Below are 14,948 nucleotides of genomic sequence, written 5' to 3'. Positions count from 1 at the left end.
TAGCCACTTCTTGTTCTTCTTTGCTAATTTCCAAGACCAATTTGAAAACTAAGAAGTTTTCCAGTACCCAAGAATTGCTCTCAGTGCACACTGGGAGAGTCTCCTGTCTGATGTTAGCCCTGTGCTTTAAGTCTACCACTTTAAGCTATATTGCTACAATAATATTACATTTTATAATTAAAATATCTAGATAGAGCAATATGTCATAGTATCATTCTCTCACTCTTGTTTTTGCACTTTCTTCCGTGTTGCCTCTTAAACGTACAGATCTTACTCCTTGTGCTCCCTCTTTACTTAAATCACTCCTTAAATTATACAGGAGCTATGAAATCTTTCAACAATAACCCACCAAAGCAAGATTACAAAGAAAACGATGTGAGATTAGGTCTTCAACTGTTCATCCAGGTCACTGTCTGTAGCTGAACCTAAGACCCTTCGAGGCAGGAAAAGTCTTTCTGTACTACACAGCCTGAGCTCACTGACACCTGACATGCACTAACAAGATCAAACATCATATCTTTGTGTTTAGCACGATTCCAGTAGAGCAAAAAGCAGAGTTCAAGCAGCTGTCTGATGATATTAAAGAACTACAGCAAGTACTAAACCAGGACTATCGTCAAAAAACGGTATGCCCTATTTACGTGTGTCTCTGAAGTTCTGTCACAAAGTAAAACTACTATGACTTCTGATTGTGGGCATTTATTATTTCTTTGGATTTATCCCATGAAAATTTGATTAAAACTAAAAGCAAGTCAAAATATTTAAGGTATTTACGTCTATCCTGATCTGAGTCCTATGGTACTCCCTAGCATTAACTTGTGCTGGTACCTATGAGGGAATGAAGCTATCAGCTGGGTCCATAGGGATCAGAAGCAGTGTGTGAAATAGTCTGTTTTTCATTACAGAAACACATTGCTTGTGTGAGGAACTGAGATCTGCTGCATTATAATGAATATTGTGAGACTGATTCCTCATTTAATTTTGTATTGCTGCCTACTTGAACTGAAAGGGTTAAGTCACACCAGAGCTGGGGATTGGCTTGGGCAGGAAATAGGGACTTAAGGGTATGTCTGCGATGGAGTTTGCGGTGTGACGGCAGCTCAGGTAGATATACCCATACTAGTTTTACCTGTGCTAGCATGGCTAAAAATAGCAGTGTAGATGTGGGGGCAAGGGCTGTACAAGCACACCAGGGGTCCTGGCTACCTGTTCAAACCTGTGCTGCCGCATCTGCACTGCTTCTTTTTTAGCCACGCTAGCACAGGTGTGTTTACCCAAGCTGCAGTTACTCCTTCGATTGCAGTGTAGACACCCTAAGAGATAAGACAGCAGCAAGTACACATCTTCAAAGCAGCTAAGAGTACTATGGGGCTATCACTGGGACATGCTAAAGATCAAAAGACACTGACTGGTTAAAAGATGTCCCTAATAGAAAGGGAGGGGGAAAGTAGTCAGCATGTGCACATGGGTGGTGGGGGGAAGAGATAGGAGCTGCAGGCAGGCATGTTCTTTCTAAGCAGGGCCTAAGCATCTAGGCCAGAAGTAGTTAAAAGGCAAGATCCATGTAGTTAGGTCTCCCTTTTTGTTGTTTGTAACCCATCATGTTTCTGAAAGCTGTTCTGTTAATATTCAGCAATACTGTTTGAGAAGGCTGTGTGGCCTCTGTGCATAAATCAATAGTAACCACTCCCAGGTGCATCAATAGCAAGATCCAAACCGCAGCTGGACTTGCTGAAGTAGTCACGGTTGGTACTCCGGGGGCTGTAACACAGGTCCTTGTCTAAGGGTGGGTGAACTGTGGAATTCCACCCAAAGCCTGACACCTGTGGGGTGCACTTGCTGAGAAGGGATAGCTGTGCAGGTAGCTGGTAACTGCTTTTTTCAGTAGTCTTTTCTCTGTAGTAAAAGTTCAAACTTAAAACCAGAAGCCATACTAATAATTCTCCTCTTTTAATTGTCAAACAATTGTTCTCTTCATTAGACAGCTTTGCAAGAAGTGACTTCCCAAAAGAAAGCAGAAGTTGCAGAGAGAACTCGAAGTCTGGTAAGTATAACTCAATTTAAATGAGATTTGAACAGTAGCCTGCAGTAAGTGATGGAGCTTCTTTTAATATAGCATCAGATTTTTCTGCCTGACTTCTACTAGCTATGTGCGGTGTGAATGGTTCAGATAATGAAACTTGATTGCATTTTAAAAACCACGTCTATATTTGTATGATTCATGGAAACTTGCATGATAAGAATAAAGTTTGGTTTTGATATATCTGGGACTCCAGCTCTTGTAACTAAGGTTTCTAACTCCAGGTCTAAACACAATTTTTGTACCAGTATAGCTATTTTAGTTAAGGATGAGACTTTTATATACCAAAATAATTATCCCAGTACAGACCCTAATGTGGATGCAGCTGGTATAATGGAATAATGGTGCTAATACCAATAATAATGGTGGTATTGGAATAATGGTGCTAATACCAATATAGCTTATTCCCTTTCCCTTACAGGAATAGCTATACTGGTATAAGCATCTTTATATTAGTATAACTGTGCCCACACAAGAGGTTTTGTAACATTACAACTGTACTAGTATAGTAAAAGCAGTACAACTTTTGTTTGTAGCCAAGGCCTAAACACTTCCATTCCAAACCCCTGTTTTCACCTTTCAGGCTGAAATTTTCCAGGCTTGATCTCTGCCCATAAGTGATACTTTGGGCAAGCTTGAGTTGAAAGATTTCAGCCATGTGCATGTGAAGAGTGTGGGGGAGGTGGGAAGCTATAAAAACCAAAATCTTACAACTTTGTGAACTGCTGTAATAATGCTGACAGAGCTGGAGTTATAAAGTTGAAATTTGGCACAGAAGAAGCCCTCATGGAAAAGTCCCTTTAAGCATTTGAAAATTGGGTTTTAAATTGATTAAATTGTGAGCCTTTGAAAATTTCACTTTATATATGCATAGTGCAGTTGGTATGATGCACATTTTGTATGTTGCACATCAAATGACGCTGAGCTCCTTCTTACTGATCCTGTAAGGTGCCTGGGATGTATTATTCCTGTTGTACCTTGCCTCCATCTTTCTTCTTTGGAAAGAAAAATATGTAGGTGTTAAGTACATCTGGTCCTAAATCAGAAAAGATAATGGACCATTAGAACACTTAAAGTTGTGTAAGTATGCAAGGTGGAAATATTGCTGGTATCTAAAGTTGTAGAACAGCTGTATTTTGCACTGTATTAAAGAAATAAAATGATCCCATAACTGAAGACTATATTGTTTCATGCAAATAAAAGGATAGCATTAAGGCCGGATATGCTACGTTTGGAAATTCCTGATTTGAATGCCTAACTATAGAACTGCGATATCCTTTTAAAGTTAATTCTTGATGGAATAGCTATATCACCTTTAAGTCTTCAAAGAATGTGAAAACACTCTACAATGAGTGGGGGAAACAGGGCATCCCCTAAATTCTCAGCAGTAGCCCGTACCTTCTTAGATATTACCTATTTTACCGAGAGAATATTGGCCAGGACTAGAACTGGGCAAATGGAGGAAAAAAATTATGAATATTCATGTGAATACAGCTTAGCTTAGCTCTACTGGTATTTGTGACCTCTTATTCATTAACATTTGGGTAGTGAGTTTCATTGGCATGAATGTTTGCAGCAAGTATGAGTGCAGCAAAAATAACATGCAGTCCTGTAACTCAAAATTGTACCATAACACACATACAAAAGGGAGCAGATTTAAGGCAGCCTTCACTTTGGCATTTGCTGATCTGAGTGCTTTGCTTGGCAACTGTAACATTCTTAAGAGAATTTAATAGAATTTTGTTTTTTTAAAAGAAAAATACTAAAACAAAAATGTTATGATAGCAGTAAAATGCTCTCCTCCACAAGATGCTCACTGCAGAACCCTGCCTCACTGAACTTCTTTTCTCCCTTCTACTTAAAGCATCAGAAGGCAGATAGCAGCTAATCAGAAGGCAAATAGCTATATCACCTTTAAGTCTTACAGCATTATTAAAATTGAGTAAAATAGAGATATCAATCACATTTTAATTGTCTTGCTAATTAGAATCAGCTAAAAGTGACAATGGCTACTTTGAAAGAAGAACAAGAGCAATTGAAATCAAAAATTGTAGAGTCTCCAGAGGAACTGAAGAATTACAAAGAACATATGAAGGAGACTGTCCAGAAACTCAAGAAAACCAAGGTGAGTCTTGATCACTGTACTATGGCTGCTTTGTACTTAGTACAGTCTATTAAATTCCCTCTGATGGGCAAGACATGAGTAATGATATGAGTCTGTCTTCTGGCATAATATTGAGAGCTGCTTGTGCATCATTTTCAAAAAGACCAGCAATAGGTGACTAGCCGGGAATTTAAGAATTTAGTTTATAATGAAAGAAAACAAAGACATCTGATATTTAGAGAACACCTCCTTTAAGGATGGGATCACAAGTAGTATTGTTGATTGTTCCACCTGTAATACTAAACTTAGAAATGTTGGGTCCTTGAACCTGTCCAGCTGACTGCATCCATCATCCTGACACTACCACATATAGCTGGCACTGTTTTGACACCTTTTCCTAGGCCCTGGCCTTTTGACGAGGTGCTCCAGGGTTACCTCTGTTCTCACTCAGTAGTTCTGAATCTGGAGGCTTGCTTTCTGCTCTCTGGGAACACTTTATCCCAAAATAACAATCTAATTTCAAAATCATCTGACATAAGTTCATTTCAGTTAAAATAGAGGAAGTAAATCAAAAGGAAGCTGATAATTTAAGGTACACAATCAACTTGAAATCTTAATAAACTGCAAAAAAGGCAATAGTAGCTTCAGGAACTAAGCTGAGTCCCCTTTCCACTTTGTGGTTTTCTAATCGCTTCTTTGTATTCTTAAATGTTTGACTCCTACTGATGTGTGAAGACTCATGATAAACAAGAAGAAACTAAGTGGCTGTTCAGGGGCAACACTGGAACCTGCCCCTTCCCCCCCAGACATCTATGAAATGCACAAACTAAATAGGAGAAAAATACAGGAAAACTGTTCCTCTAACTTCTTCAGTTATATACCTATCTTTTCAGTTAACTGTAAAAATAGTTGGCAGAGAAAGTTCAGACAGTATATATTTAAGTACAACAGCCATGAGGTTCATGTTTGGCTGTGTCTTGTGAGCAGACTGATTCATCTATGCATCAGTGAAGCTCACAACTTGCTCTTCAGATTTCTCTCTGTTTATACGGTTTGTTTTTAAGGTGTGAAGTTGTTGCCATCTGACTCTAATCAAACGTTCCTGTGTAATGCTAGTTGAGAATGAACATAATTGCACTTCTACTGACATAGAATTTTCCATTGTATAACTTGCATTCTCTTCCCCTACAGGCACTGTAGCACATTTAATGGATACATTTACTTCCTTATATCTGAAGGTTTGGTTGAGTACAGCACCTAGGTGTCATCCCTGCCTTCCCAAACCAACAGCTTTTTGCTCCGATACATAATCTTGTTGGCAAACTCAAAATTTACTTCTTTTAAGCAACAATTTTGAAGTTACTTGATTTCTTTAATTCCAGACATTGAAGGATTAGTTACAAGAGCAAATATGCATTACTACATAACAGAAACCACATTTCACCCATTTCTTTAAGTAAATATCTTTTTCTTTTTTTTGTAAAGCAAGAGGTTATTGAGAAGTATGAAGGTTATCGAGACCTAGTTGAGATTCTGCCATCATGTCAATTGGAGGTGCAATTATACCAAAAGAAAATGCAAAGCCAAGGAGCAAATGTGGAGAGAATGGCCAATATCTCATCAGAGGTTTGTATTATGTACTTGTGTGTCCCCCTCTAACTGCATGTAAGAAGTAAATTGCTCTCAATTAACTACTGGGTTTTAATTTCATGCAAGTGCTGCTCCCCTTTGCTCTAATTTTTTGCTTAGGATATGAATCTGAAAAAAACAAACTGCTATGCAACAGTACAAATGATATTTGCTAAAATGGAATCTATTTCAAAGCAAAGCATGTTGCCTTCCAGCACCTAGACATAACAGCCAGTACTGTAGCTATTTTCTTAATCATAATCTTCCATTTCAATAGTTCCTGTTATCCTAAAGGATCCAAAGCTGCTTCAAAACTATTTATAAGCAGCACTATCAAAATGCAGCTACTGTTGGGGTTGAGTACAGTAACTTCCCTTAGCACATCTGTAGGTAGGAGGGAAAATTTTTGATTTAAGGTCACATTGACAAACTCCTGTAAATTTGTTGCCATCTTTAATAGTGGAAGCACTTATTACCGTAGAAACATAAGCCAAAATAGCATGTACTGTCTTCTCTTTTTCTAGAGGGTTGTTTTCTAGAGGGTTGGGAGGAGGGAAGTTTGAATTTTAAACTGTTCTACTTCTGGGAAGAGCGGAAGCCAAAAGGAGGAAATATCATTGTACCCAAAACGATCATTTTAACAAGCACCTTAATTTTATCAGTATTACCAGCCCATTTTTCACTGGACAAAATTTTTTGTCATGATAAATGGTACCTTCTTAATTAGGGCTAACAGTTTTGGAGAATGACAGAGTATTTTAGTAAGTAAAAATAAAAATAGCTACCTTACTGTTCATTTCTTTTGGTAAAACATAGTAAAGTTTTGAATATTTGTCCTACATAATTTACTGTAGTATATTGCAGTAATTACTGGAAGTCTAAGTGATGTAATCCACCAAGCCTGATCTGTAAAATATTTACAAAGTGTGTTAACTGTTGGATTTCTGGGAAGAATTAACTGGGTTTTTAGACTATCAAAATGAGAATGAACAAAGTTCTATTTTGGCAAATATCCAATAGAGGGACATTGCATTTCTTTGATTTTATAGAATTGCTTTTCAGTCTTTCTTTGAAAATACTGTAGGTCAGAAATCTCGAGGACCAGATTGAGAATGGCCAGATAGAGTTGAAGAATGCTGCGACAGATGAAATGTCCTTAAAGAGACTGGTCAATGCTAAGCGTGAGAAGCTGTCTACAGCTGAAATAAGGATAAAGAAGAAACAGGAGGACGTTGAGCAGTACAAGCGCACAGTATTTGAGTACGGATGAGTTGGCATTTCTGCCTGGCGCTACTTTATCTGACATGCACTTACAAAAATTCACATCCCTGATACAAACATGTAACAAGTAGTATAGATGGAAATGGGAGTGATGGGGGATAGTTCTGTGAAGACCAGTAATGCTGTAGGCAAGCACTTGGGGACATGGATCAATAATTGCAATGTGAGTTGATAGTAACTCTTTCAGTGGATTACTAATTCAATTTATAATGCTTAGGCTTGATTTTTTTTTAAAATCTTTTTAAAGAAAATGTCACACTGGGATAATTTTCCAACTCATCAGACTTCAACAAAGCCCCATTTGTCTTTCATGAATTTTTCATAATTTCCCTTGCCACTTTTGCTCATTATCAAAGCCATTCAAGACCCACAGGGAAATGGGGTCTTGTATCTCGGGGGGGTGGGCGGGTATTATCCTGATGTGACACGTCTAAAACAAAAGGAAAAGTGTCATTTGATCAAAGCTTCCCAGCTCGTCTTCCTTCCTACGTGATGCTGCAGGCATGTCGTAAGGCTGAGCTTGGAACACCACAATCCTTTCCATGATGGCAGACTGTAATATTGTAAACACAGGGCTATGATTTTACTATAGGACCTAGGAGGAGCTGGCCCGTGATAGTATTTTAAACTCCAATCCTCAATAGTGTCAAAGGGGATACAGAACATTAACTGGCCAAATGAATGGAGTGTTGTATAGGAAGCATCTTCATTTAGATGGGGAAAGTTAACTGAGTGCTCTGGTCCTACTTAAGGGCTTCTGTTCTCTGCAGAAAGCTGGGCCTAGAATTTGTGGCAGATCCCCTTGATTTCTGTCACTCTTCTACTAAATTTTGAAGTAACTTAAAGTAAATGGAGGTTTTAATTAAATCAAAAATGAAGGCAGCACAATATAGAATTGTTTGCTTTTGATACTAAATGCTCTTCTCAATTTTTAGTGTAGCTGTAGATTTTTGCATTAACACATAATTGCCTTGTAGATGTTTCCTGTGTTTTGACAATTATGGGATTTAGCAGTGAAGAACGGGAGGGAGGTGGCTTTGGGTTTTGGCATCCAGGAGAGCAGAAGGATTTTTGGTGGTGAGCAGAAGAATGCATCTTTTCTTTCCCTTTGTGGGTAGGGGCAGAGATGACTTAAAACTGTTTATTAAGCCAGCAGTGTGCTGCTCTCTGAGCCTCCTGCTTGCTGGGTGGTGGGAGAGAAGAGGGGGGGCTAATGTCAGGGTGTCCCCCTCGCCCTTGCTCCTGTCCCCCGCTTGCCCCATCTCCATAGAGCAGGGGGACACACAACAGGGCTCAGGATGGAGGGAGCTTCCTGGCAGCAGCTGTGGTCTCAGCTTGCTGATTAACTTAATAAGGCAGTGTACTTAAGAGTGGGTCAGCCTACTTAAAGGGGAAATGCACATCTCTCTCTCTCACACACACTCTCACACACACACACACACCGTGTGTGTTTCTGTCTGCCATGCTGTCTCCCTTCCCTCCATTCCTGCTGCCTTGTAGAGTGTGAGGCTACATTAACAACGAGTTAACCCCCTGAGGGCTCAGCCAATTGCTAGTTTTTCATAGCAGTAAGGAATTCCCTGGGAAATATCCCACCCTCTGATTTCATCACCTCAACCAAGCTTCACAATTATCATTGCTGTGTACAGTATTAAATTGTTTAAAACTTAGTGTGTGTGTGTGTATATAGTCTTTTGTCTGGCAAAAAATATTTTTCCCTGGAACCTAACACCCACCCACTTTAATTCTTATGGGGAAATTGGATTCGTTTAACATCGTTTCGCTTAAAGTTGCATTTTTCAGGAACATAACTACAATGTTCAGTGAGGAGTAACTGCACTTTTCAAATTAAAACTTATTTTGTGCAGCACAGCTTTGTGGTTGGTTGAATTGTATGGCCAGTTCCATAGGTAGAGAATGGTGCAAAATACACAGGTCTAGACATAATAGCAATTTCAATGAGTGATGGTGCAACTTCAGTACAAAACCTAGCTATATTCTGTCCTGAAGTATTTTCTGAAAACATGAACTATCCAAATCTTTTTTCAGACCCTGCATTGTCAGACAGCTAATCTTTAAACTGTTTTTGAAGCACAATACTAGCTAATTCTCACATCAGTGATATGGATCAGTTGTAACCCCATTTTAAAGATGGAGCGACTGAGACACAGGAAAAGTTGAGATCACGTAGGAAGTCTGTGTCTGAGCTGGCCTTTGAACTCAAGATTCCAGACCCACTACACCATGCTGCCTTTAGAGCAGAGGTTCTCAAACTGGGGGGTGCAAAATGTATTCTGCAGGGGCATGAAAAGCTTTGGGAGAGTGGTGGCTGCTGTCTGGATGCCCAACTCTGAAGGCAGCAGTGGAGAATTAAGGGTGGCAATGCCATACCATGCCACCTTTACTTCTGCACTGCTGCTGGCGGTGAGGCTGCCTTCAGAGCTGGGCACCTGGCCAGCACCTGCTACTTTCCACTTTGCCTTCAGAGCTGGGCAGAGGTATATGTACTTAAGTGGCGTGTGTGTGTTGTAAATGACTACAGACCAAAAGAATGGGGGCACGATCAAATAAGTTTGAGAACTACTGCTCTAGAGTATGATGAATGCATCACCCAACAGTAGAAAAACACTTAAGGCCAGATCCTCAGCCAGTTTAAATTAGTGTAGCTCCATTGAAGTCAACTGGGCAATTTGTTTGACAAGTTATGTTGACTCCTTTGAGTTTTGTTTCTTGATGCTATATAGCTCTAGGATTTAAGAAGGAGTCAACTTTTCTGATGTCAGTGTGATGGAGATAAGTTGTACACCTAGATGGATAAATGTTACTTATCCCACAAATGCAGCTTTTCCTTCACTCTTGCAAATGACTGTTCTAACTGTAACTTAGAAAATCACTTTCCTTGACATTCATATCCAGTGTGGAATCCATCTTGGTGTTTGTATTTAATTTGGGATGATGTGATTGGTTCAGCACGAACTATTTCATACCTACTTCCTTTAGGTATTGTAACAGAGTTCAGGAGAAGAGAGGGGCTGTCTATGAGAAGGTGACGGTGATTCACAAGGAAATCCAGCAAGTCAGATTCAAAGTCCAGCAGCTGAACGAGAACACTGAAAAGGAAAAAATGAAAGCACAGGTAAGCATGAATTCTTTTCTATTAAGTACTGGAGAGAAGAGCTGGCCAAAACTGTTTTTATTTGCCAGAAAATGCAGTTTCAGCTGACCAGAAAATATGTGAATTTGACATAAAATTGCCAAATAGTTTCACCCCCCGCAAACCTCCTCTTCCCCCTCCATAAACCTCTTTGGCACTTAGGCACTATTCACAAACCAGGGTGCGGAAGTGATGGTTCTTTCAGAACTTTAACTCAGTAGTTAGGGCACTCACTTGGCTGTGGAAGACTTAGGCTGAATTCCCTTCACTGCCTGATGTGGAAAAGGGATTTGTATTTGGGTCTCCCACATTGCAGGAGCATACCATAGCCATTAGGCTATGGGATATTCTGGTGTGAACGTCTGTCTCTCCTGTTGAATCTGTTCCACTTCTTATAAATAGTCATAGGAGCAAGAACTTGAACATGGTTCTACCAAATCCTTGGGGAGTACCTTAACCACCAGGCCATAGTCGTTCTTACTGTTTCCCTGGCCCAATGACTGTAAATGGACATTCATAGTGGCAATTCACAGTGATGACAAAAGTTCTGAGGCCCTGACCGCTTCTTCCTCCAGCCCTTTAAAAATGCCTGTAATCAAATATTTTGGTTTGAATGACTTGTTTTGTTCAACCCTAAATGGATTTTTTTGATTCTTCTAAATTTTTTCACAGTAGTTTTGGATTTTGTTCAACCTGAACTAATTTGTTAGGTAGCTCGGATATAACTTGCCAGCTTCTGTGCCTACCCTTTCCCCCCCGAACACATGCACTTTTCCCGCAGCAGACCTGATGTCCACAACAGACTTGATGCCCTGCTCTATGCCAGCTAAAGACCATATGAGCTAGGCTCTTCTCAGGTGACCCTTAAGTAGTCTGTGGGACGGAGGAGAAGTGGACCAAGGGGATGCTATGGCGCAACACATTTGGTCTTCATAATACTGCATGAGAGCCCCAATTGTATGGATAATTGGTGGTCGTCTGAATCAGTGCTCTCCTCTGAACCTTACAAGGATCAGCGGGCTTGGGAAGGGGAGAGGACTGCATTGTTGCAGCTGGGAATTCCCCTCCTGCGATCCTTCTGAGGCGTGCAGGGCTTGGGGGAGCCAGGCAAAGCTGAAAGATGAGTGCAGGATAGCGGGATTCCCCTGAATTCTAGGAGATTGCAGTTCCTATTACGCTCCCATTTCTGTGATCATCAGCTCTACCTTTCCCCTCCTGTTCTGTGGATACTCCTGAGCAGCACTGAGCGCAGCTCTGATTCACCCAAAATCTTCCCTGCTGTCTCTTAAATTCTTTGTAAGGCATCAGCATTAACACTGCTGATGGGAGAACCTAATTGACTGACTAACTTTCTCACCTTAGGAGATCTATCTTAACCTGAGGGCTGGCTTGGAGAAATACCATGAAGCTTTGGCAAAGATAGCAGAGAGCTATGCGGTCTCACGAGATGAAAAAACTGCTGAACTAAAGAGGAGAATGCTTTGAGTTCAGACTTCCTGAACTAGCTGTTATACTGGCTTTCATTTGGACTCTGCTTATTGTATTTATCCTCCATGTTTGGGTTTTAAAATACTGCATTTTATGTGGGAAACTTCTTAAAAATCACCTCAGAACACATTTAGTATTCTAGACAGGCCCTGGTATTGTCAGCTGATTAACCTTGGTAAAAATGGACTTGAACATCCTGTCTGCATTATCTTTCCCAGTTCTGATTCTTCTAGCGATAAGTTTACCAATTTATCTTTCTTATATAAAATAGTTTGAGGGTTAATTTCAGCTTCCAGCATAACTACAGTTTTTGCAGAAACTACACTGAGGATGTTAGTTTGGGGTAGCTTTGGTTTGAATGGAGGTATCTTCTTAGATCTTGGTTGTAGTATTTTCCAGGTATATCAAACAGTCTGAATTATCTTAAGTTCCATCTGATTTTGGGACAAGTCTTACTGAGATCATCATGATGGGAGAGTGGATTCTTATACGAACTCTGGCTCGCTCTACTTCTGACGTCCAGTGATAAATAAGCCCTTAGAGGAAAGAGTCCTATTTGGGGAACTACATAATTTCAGTTGGTGTTGCAATGTCTCTTTCTGGAAGCTTAAATCCATGGTCTCTGCTTGGTGTGTATTGAACACCCATTTGTGGTTGTACAGGATAAGCCCATGTTTGGTCAGATAACTGAATTAAAAATAAAATGACATTGATTGAGATTCATTGTATGTTTCTATTGAAACTGCTCTTCTAAAATGTTTGGCCAGACTGCCTTGGGAACATAAAATGCTACATTTAAATAGCTGCTGTAAAGATTTGGATAGCCTAATTTCTCTATTGTGTTCTTTCAGCCTACTTGTTTGTTCATTCTCTCCTTCACGTAATTTTTAGTTTTTGAGTTTTATGTCTGACCTATGTTTATCCTGAGACAAGGTGTGTGAGGTAATATCTTTTTTTATTGGACCAGCTTCTGTTGTTGAAAGACAAGCTTTTGAGTTTCTCAGAGCTCCTCTTCAGATCTCATTCTGTTTATCCTGTTTCTTTGGTTAGATTTTCTACTTCTGGGCTCTGTTCTTGTAATTCTTCAGGACTGAGACTTGAAATATTAGTTGGTCTATTTGTTGCCTCTTTTCTGCATTTGGATCTGTTTTTTCCCCAATGTCTTTTTCTTAATCATTGAGACTTTCTAAAGTCACCATGGGTAAAGTTTTCAAAAGCACTTAAATAACTTGGATGCTTTTGAAAAGAGGATTTGATAATTTTTGAAAATGTTACCCTTAATCTCAAATCTTCCATTAGTTGAACTGTTGGAACATTTTTGTTGATACAACTTCTGGTTTAGATTATTTTAGCCTGTCTCTGTACCATATAAATAAAATTAAATTTGATCACTCATTGGTTTCAGTATATTCATAAGAATGGATATAACTAAAAAGGTACAGGACATATGTCAGTAATTTTATAGTAGTTTTAGACCTGTGTATGCAATATCCTTTCAAACTGTGACCAAAAAATCTTTTAAGTATGTTTTTAAAGTGACTTGCAGAGGTGCTGACAATGCATAGCTCCCAATGATGTCACTAGGAGTGGTGGATATGCTCAACAACCTCTGAAAACCAGGTCACTTAATAGTAAGGCTAAGATTTTGTCATGGATATTTTTAGTAAAAGTCAGGGACAGATCATGGGCTTCTGTGAATTTTTCTTTATTACCCATGACCTGTCTGTGACTTTTACTAAAAATATCCGTGCTAAAATGGGAAGGGGCTGGGCAGCTGTGGGATGGCTGGGAGCTCCTGGGCCCCCACCACCTGTGGGGGCTCAGAGCTATGGGGGTCCCACTGCCGCCACCACAGCAGCTAGGGAGCTGCAGGGGTCCCCTTGCCCCTGTCCCTGCAGCAACTGGGGAGCTGCAGGGGTCCCCCTGCCACCCCCGCTTCGGCTGGGGGCCTGCTGCCTCAGACGGTGCGGGTACCTCACAGCTCCCTGTTGCCGCGGAAGGCGGTGTGATCCTGCATCTCCCAGCTGCTGGGGCTGAAGGCTTGGAAGTCCGTGACAAAATCGTAGGCCCCCTCCGCCATATAATAGACAAAAAATTCTTGTAGTATTTAATTGTTAAATAACATCTTTCTCTATCTAGAACAAAGTTACAGGAATAATACTCTTCATATCACCTAAATATACTCTCTAACTATCACAGATGGTTATTTGAGAACTAATGATCTAAACATCATTTTTCAAGTGAGTGAATATAACTTACTATAATTTTCAGTCCAGTGATTATATGTTACATGCTAGACATCTTCATTGAGTTCTGAGACCATAAAAGATTTTAATATTACCAATGGTGTAATTGAAACATGGTCCTCCTATTTATCCACATGTTGCAACACACAAGTACCACTGTGAGGTAGGTATGTATATTAATACAGTCCCATTTCTCAAATATAGAGACTGAGACCCCAATTAAGTGACTTGTCCATGTAGCAAGTGTAAGTGTCATAGACAGGGTTAGAATTCTGGAATCTGCTTCTAGTTCTATGCTCAATGCACAAGATCATGTTGCCTCTCATTACCAGTTATTACCAATTAACTTAATGCCTCAGCAACCTGCAAGTACATGGAGCAACATTTTGGGGTTATATTGTTCCAAGGCATGTGTCCTGATATATAGGTTTAATATGCACGTGCTACAGTTAACATAATATCTATGTAGTTGTCTAAAATGTGTGTAAACAAAACATATGCAGAATTATGTTGTCCTCAAAGAAGTAAAATAACACAAAGGTGTAAGGTTATAAACCCTGACGGGTGACCCTGAACCTGTACCACTAGGCAAAGGAGGGAAGCTGTTTTCTTTCATATGTTCGGAATACCAGGGAAGGGAGGAGAGCTTTATATAGGACTATACTGCTTCAGAGATCAATAGAGGTCACACAAATTCAGGTGCTTTTTGGTGGTGGTGGGGAATAACTATGCTTCTGTCAAGGTGCCTTCCCCACTCTGAACTCTAGGGTACAGACGTGGGGACCTGCATGAAAACCCCGTAAGCTTATTTTTACCAGCTTAGGTTAAAACTTCCCCAAGATACAAACTATTTTACCTTTTGCCCTTGGACTTTATTGCTGCCCCCACCAAGCAACTAACAAATATATAACCGGGAAAGAGCCCGCTTGGAAACTTCTTTCCCCACAAAATCCTCCCAAACCCTGC

The 14,948-nt window shown here is 40.0% G+C and overlaps 1 protein-coding gene across 1 annotated transcript in view; it reads left to right on the top strand.

Annotated features, from left to right (window-relative positions):
• Positions 1-12,455, top strand: part of NUF2 (NUF2 component of NDC80 kinetochore complex) — a 31,961-nt gene extending 19,506 nt beyond the window's left edge. The window contains exons 9-15 of the mRNA XM_048860676.1: positions 530-626; positions 1,982-2,044; positions 4,068-4,205; positions 5,670-5,810; positions 6,898-7,073; positions 10,095-10,230; positions 11,611-12,455. Of these exons, the coding sequence (XP_048716633.1) occupies positions 530-626; positions 1,982-2,044; positions 4,068-4,205; positions 5,670-5,810; positions 6,898-7,073; positions 10,095-10,230; positions 11,611-11,733 (874 nt within the window). The 3' untranslated portion in view covers positions 11,734-12,455. The remainder of the gene's footprint in view (positions 1-529; positions 627-1,981; positions 2,045-4,067; positions 4,206-5,669; positions 5,811-6,897; positions 7,074-10,094; positions 10,231-11,610) is intronic.
• The last annotated feature ends 2,493 nt before the right edge of the window (positions 12,456-14,948 follow it).

Source organism: Caretta caretta, chromosome 8 (genome assembly GCF_965140235.1).
Source record: "Caretta caretta isolate rCarCar2 chromosome 8, rCarCar1.hap1, whole genome shotgun sequence".
Lineage (NCBI taxonomy): Eukaryota > Metazoa > Chordata > Testudines > Cheloniidae > Caretta > Caretta caretta.
This window is presented reverse-complemented; position numbering and strand designations above follow the sequence as displayed.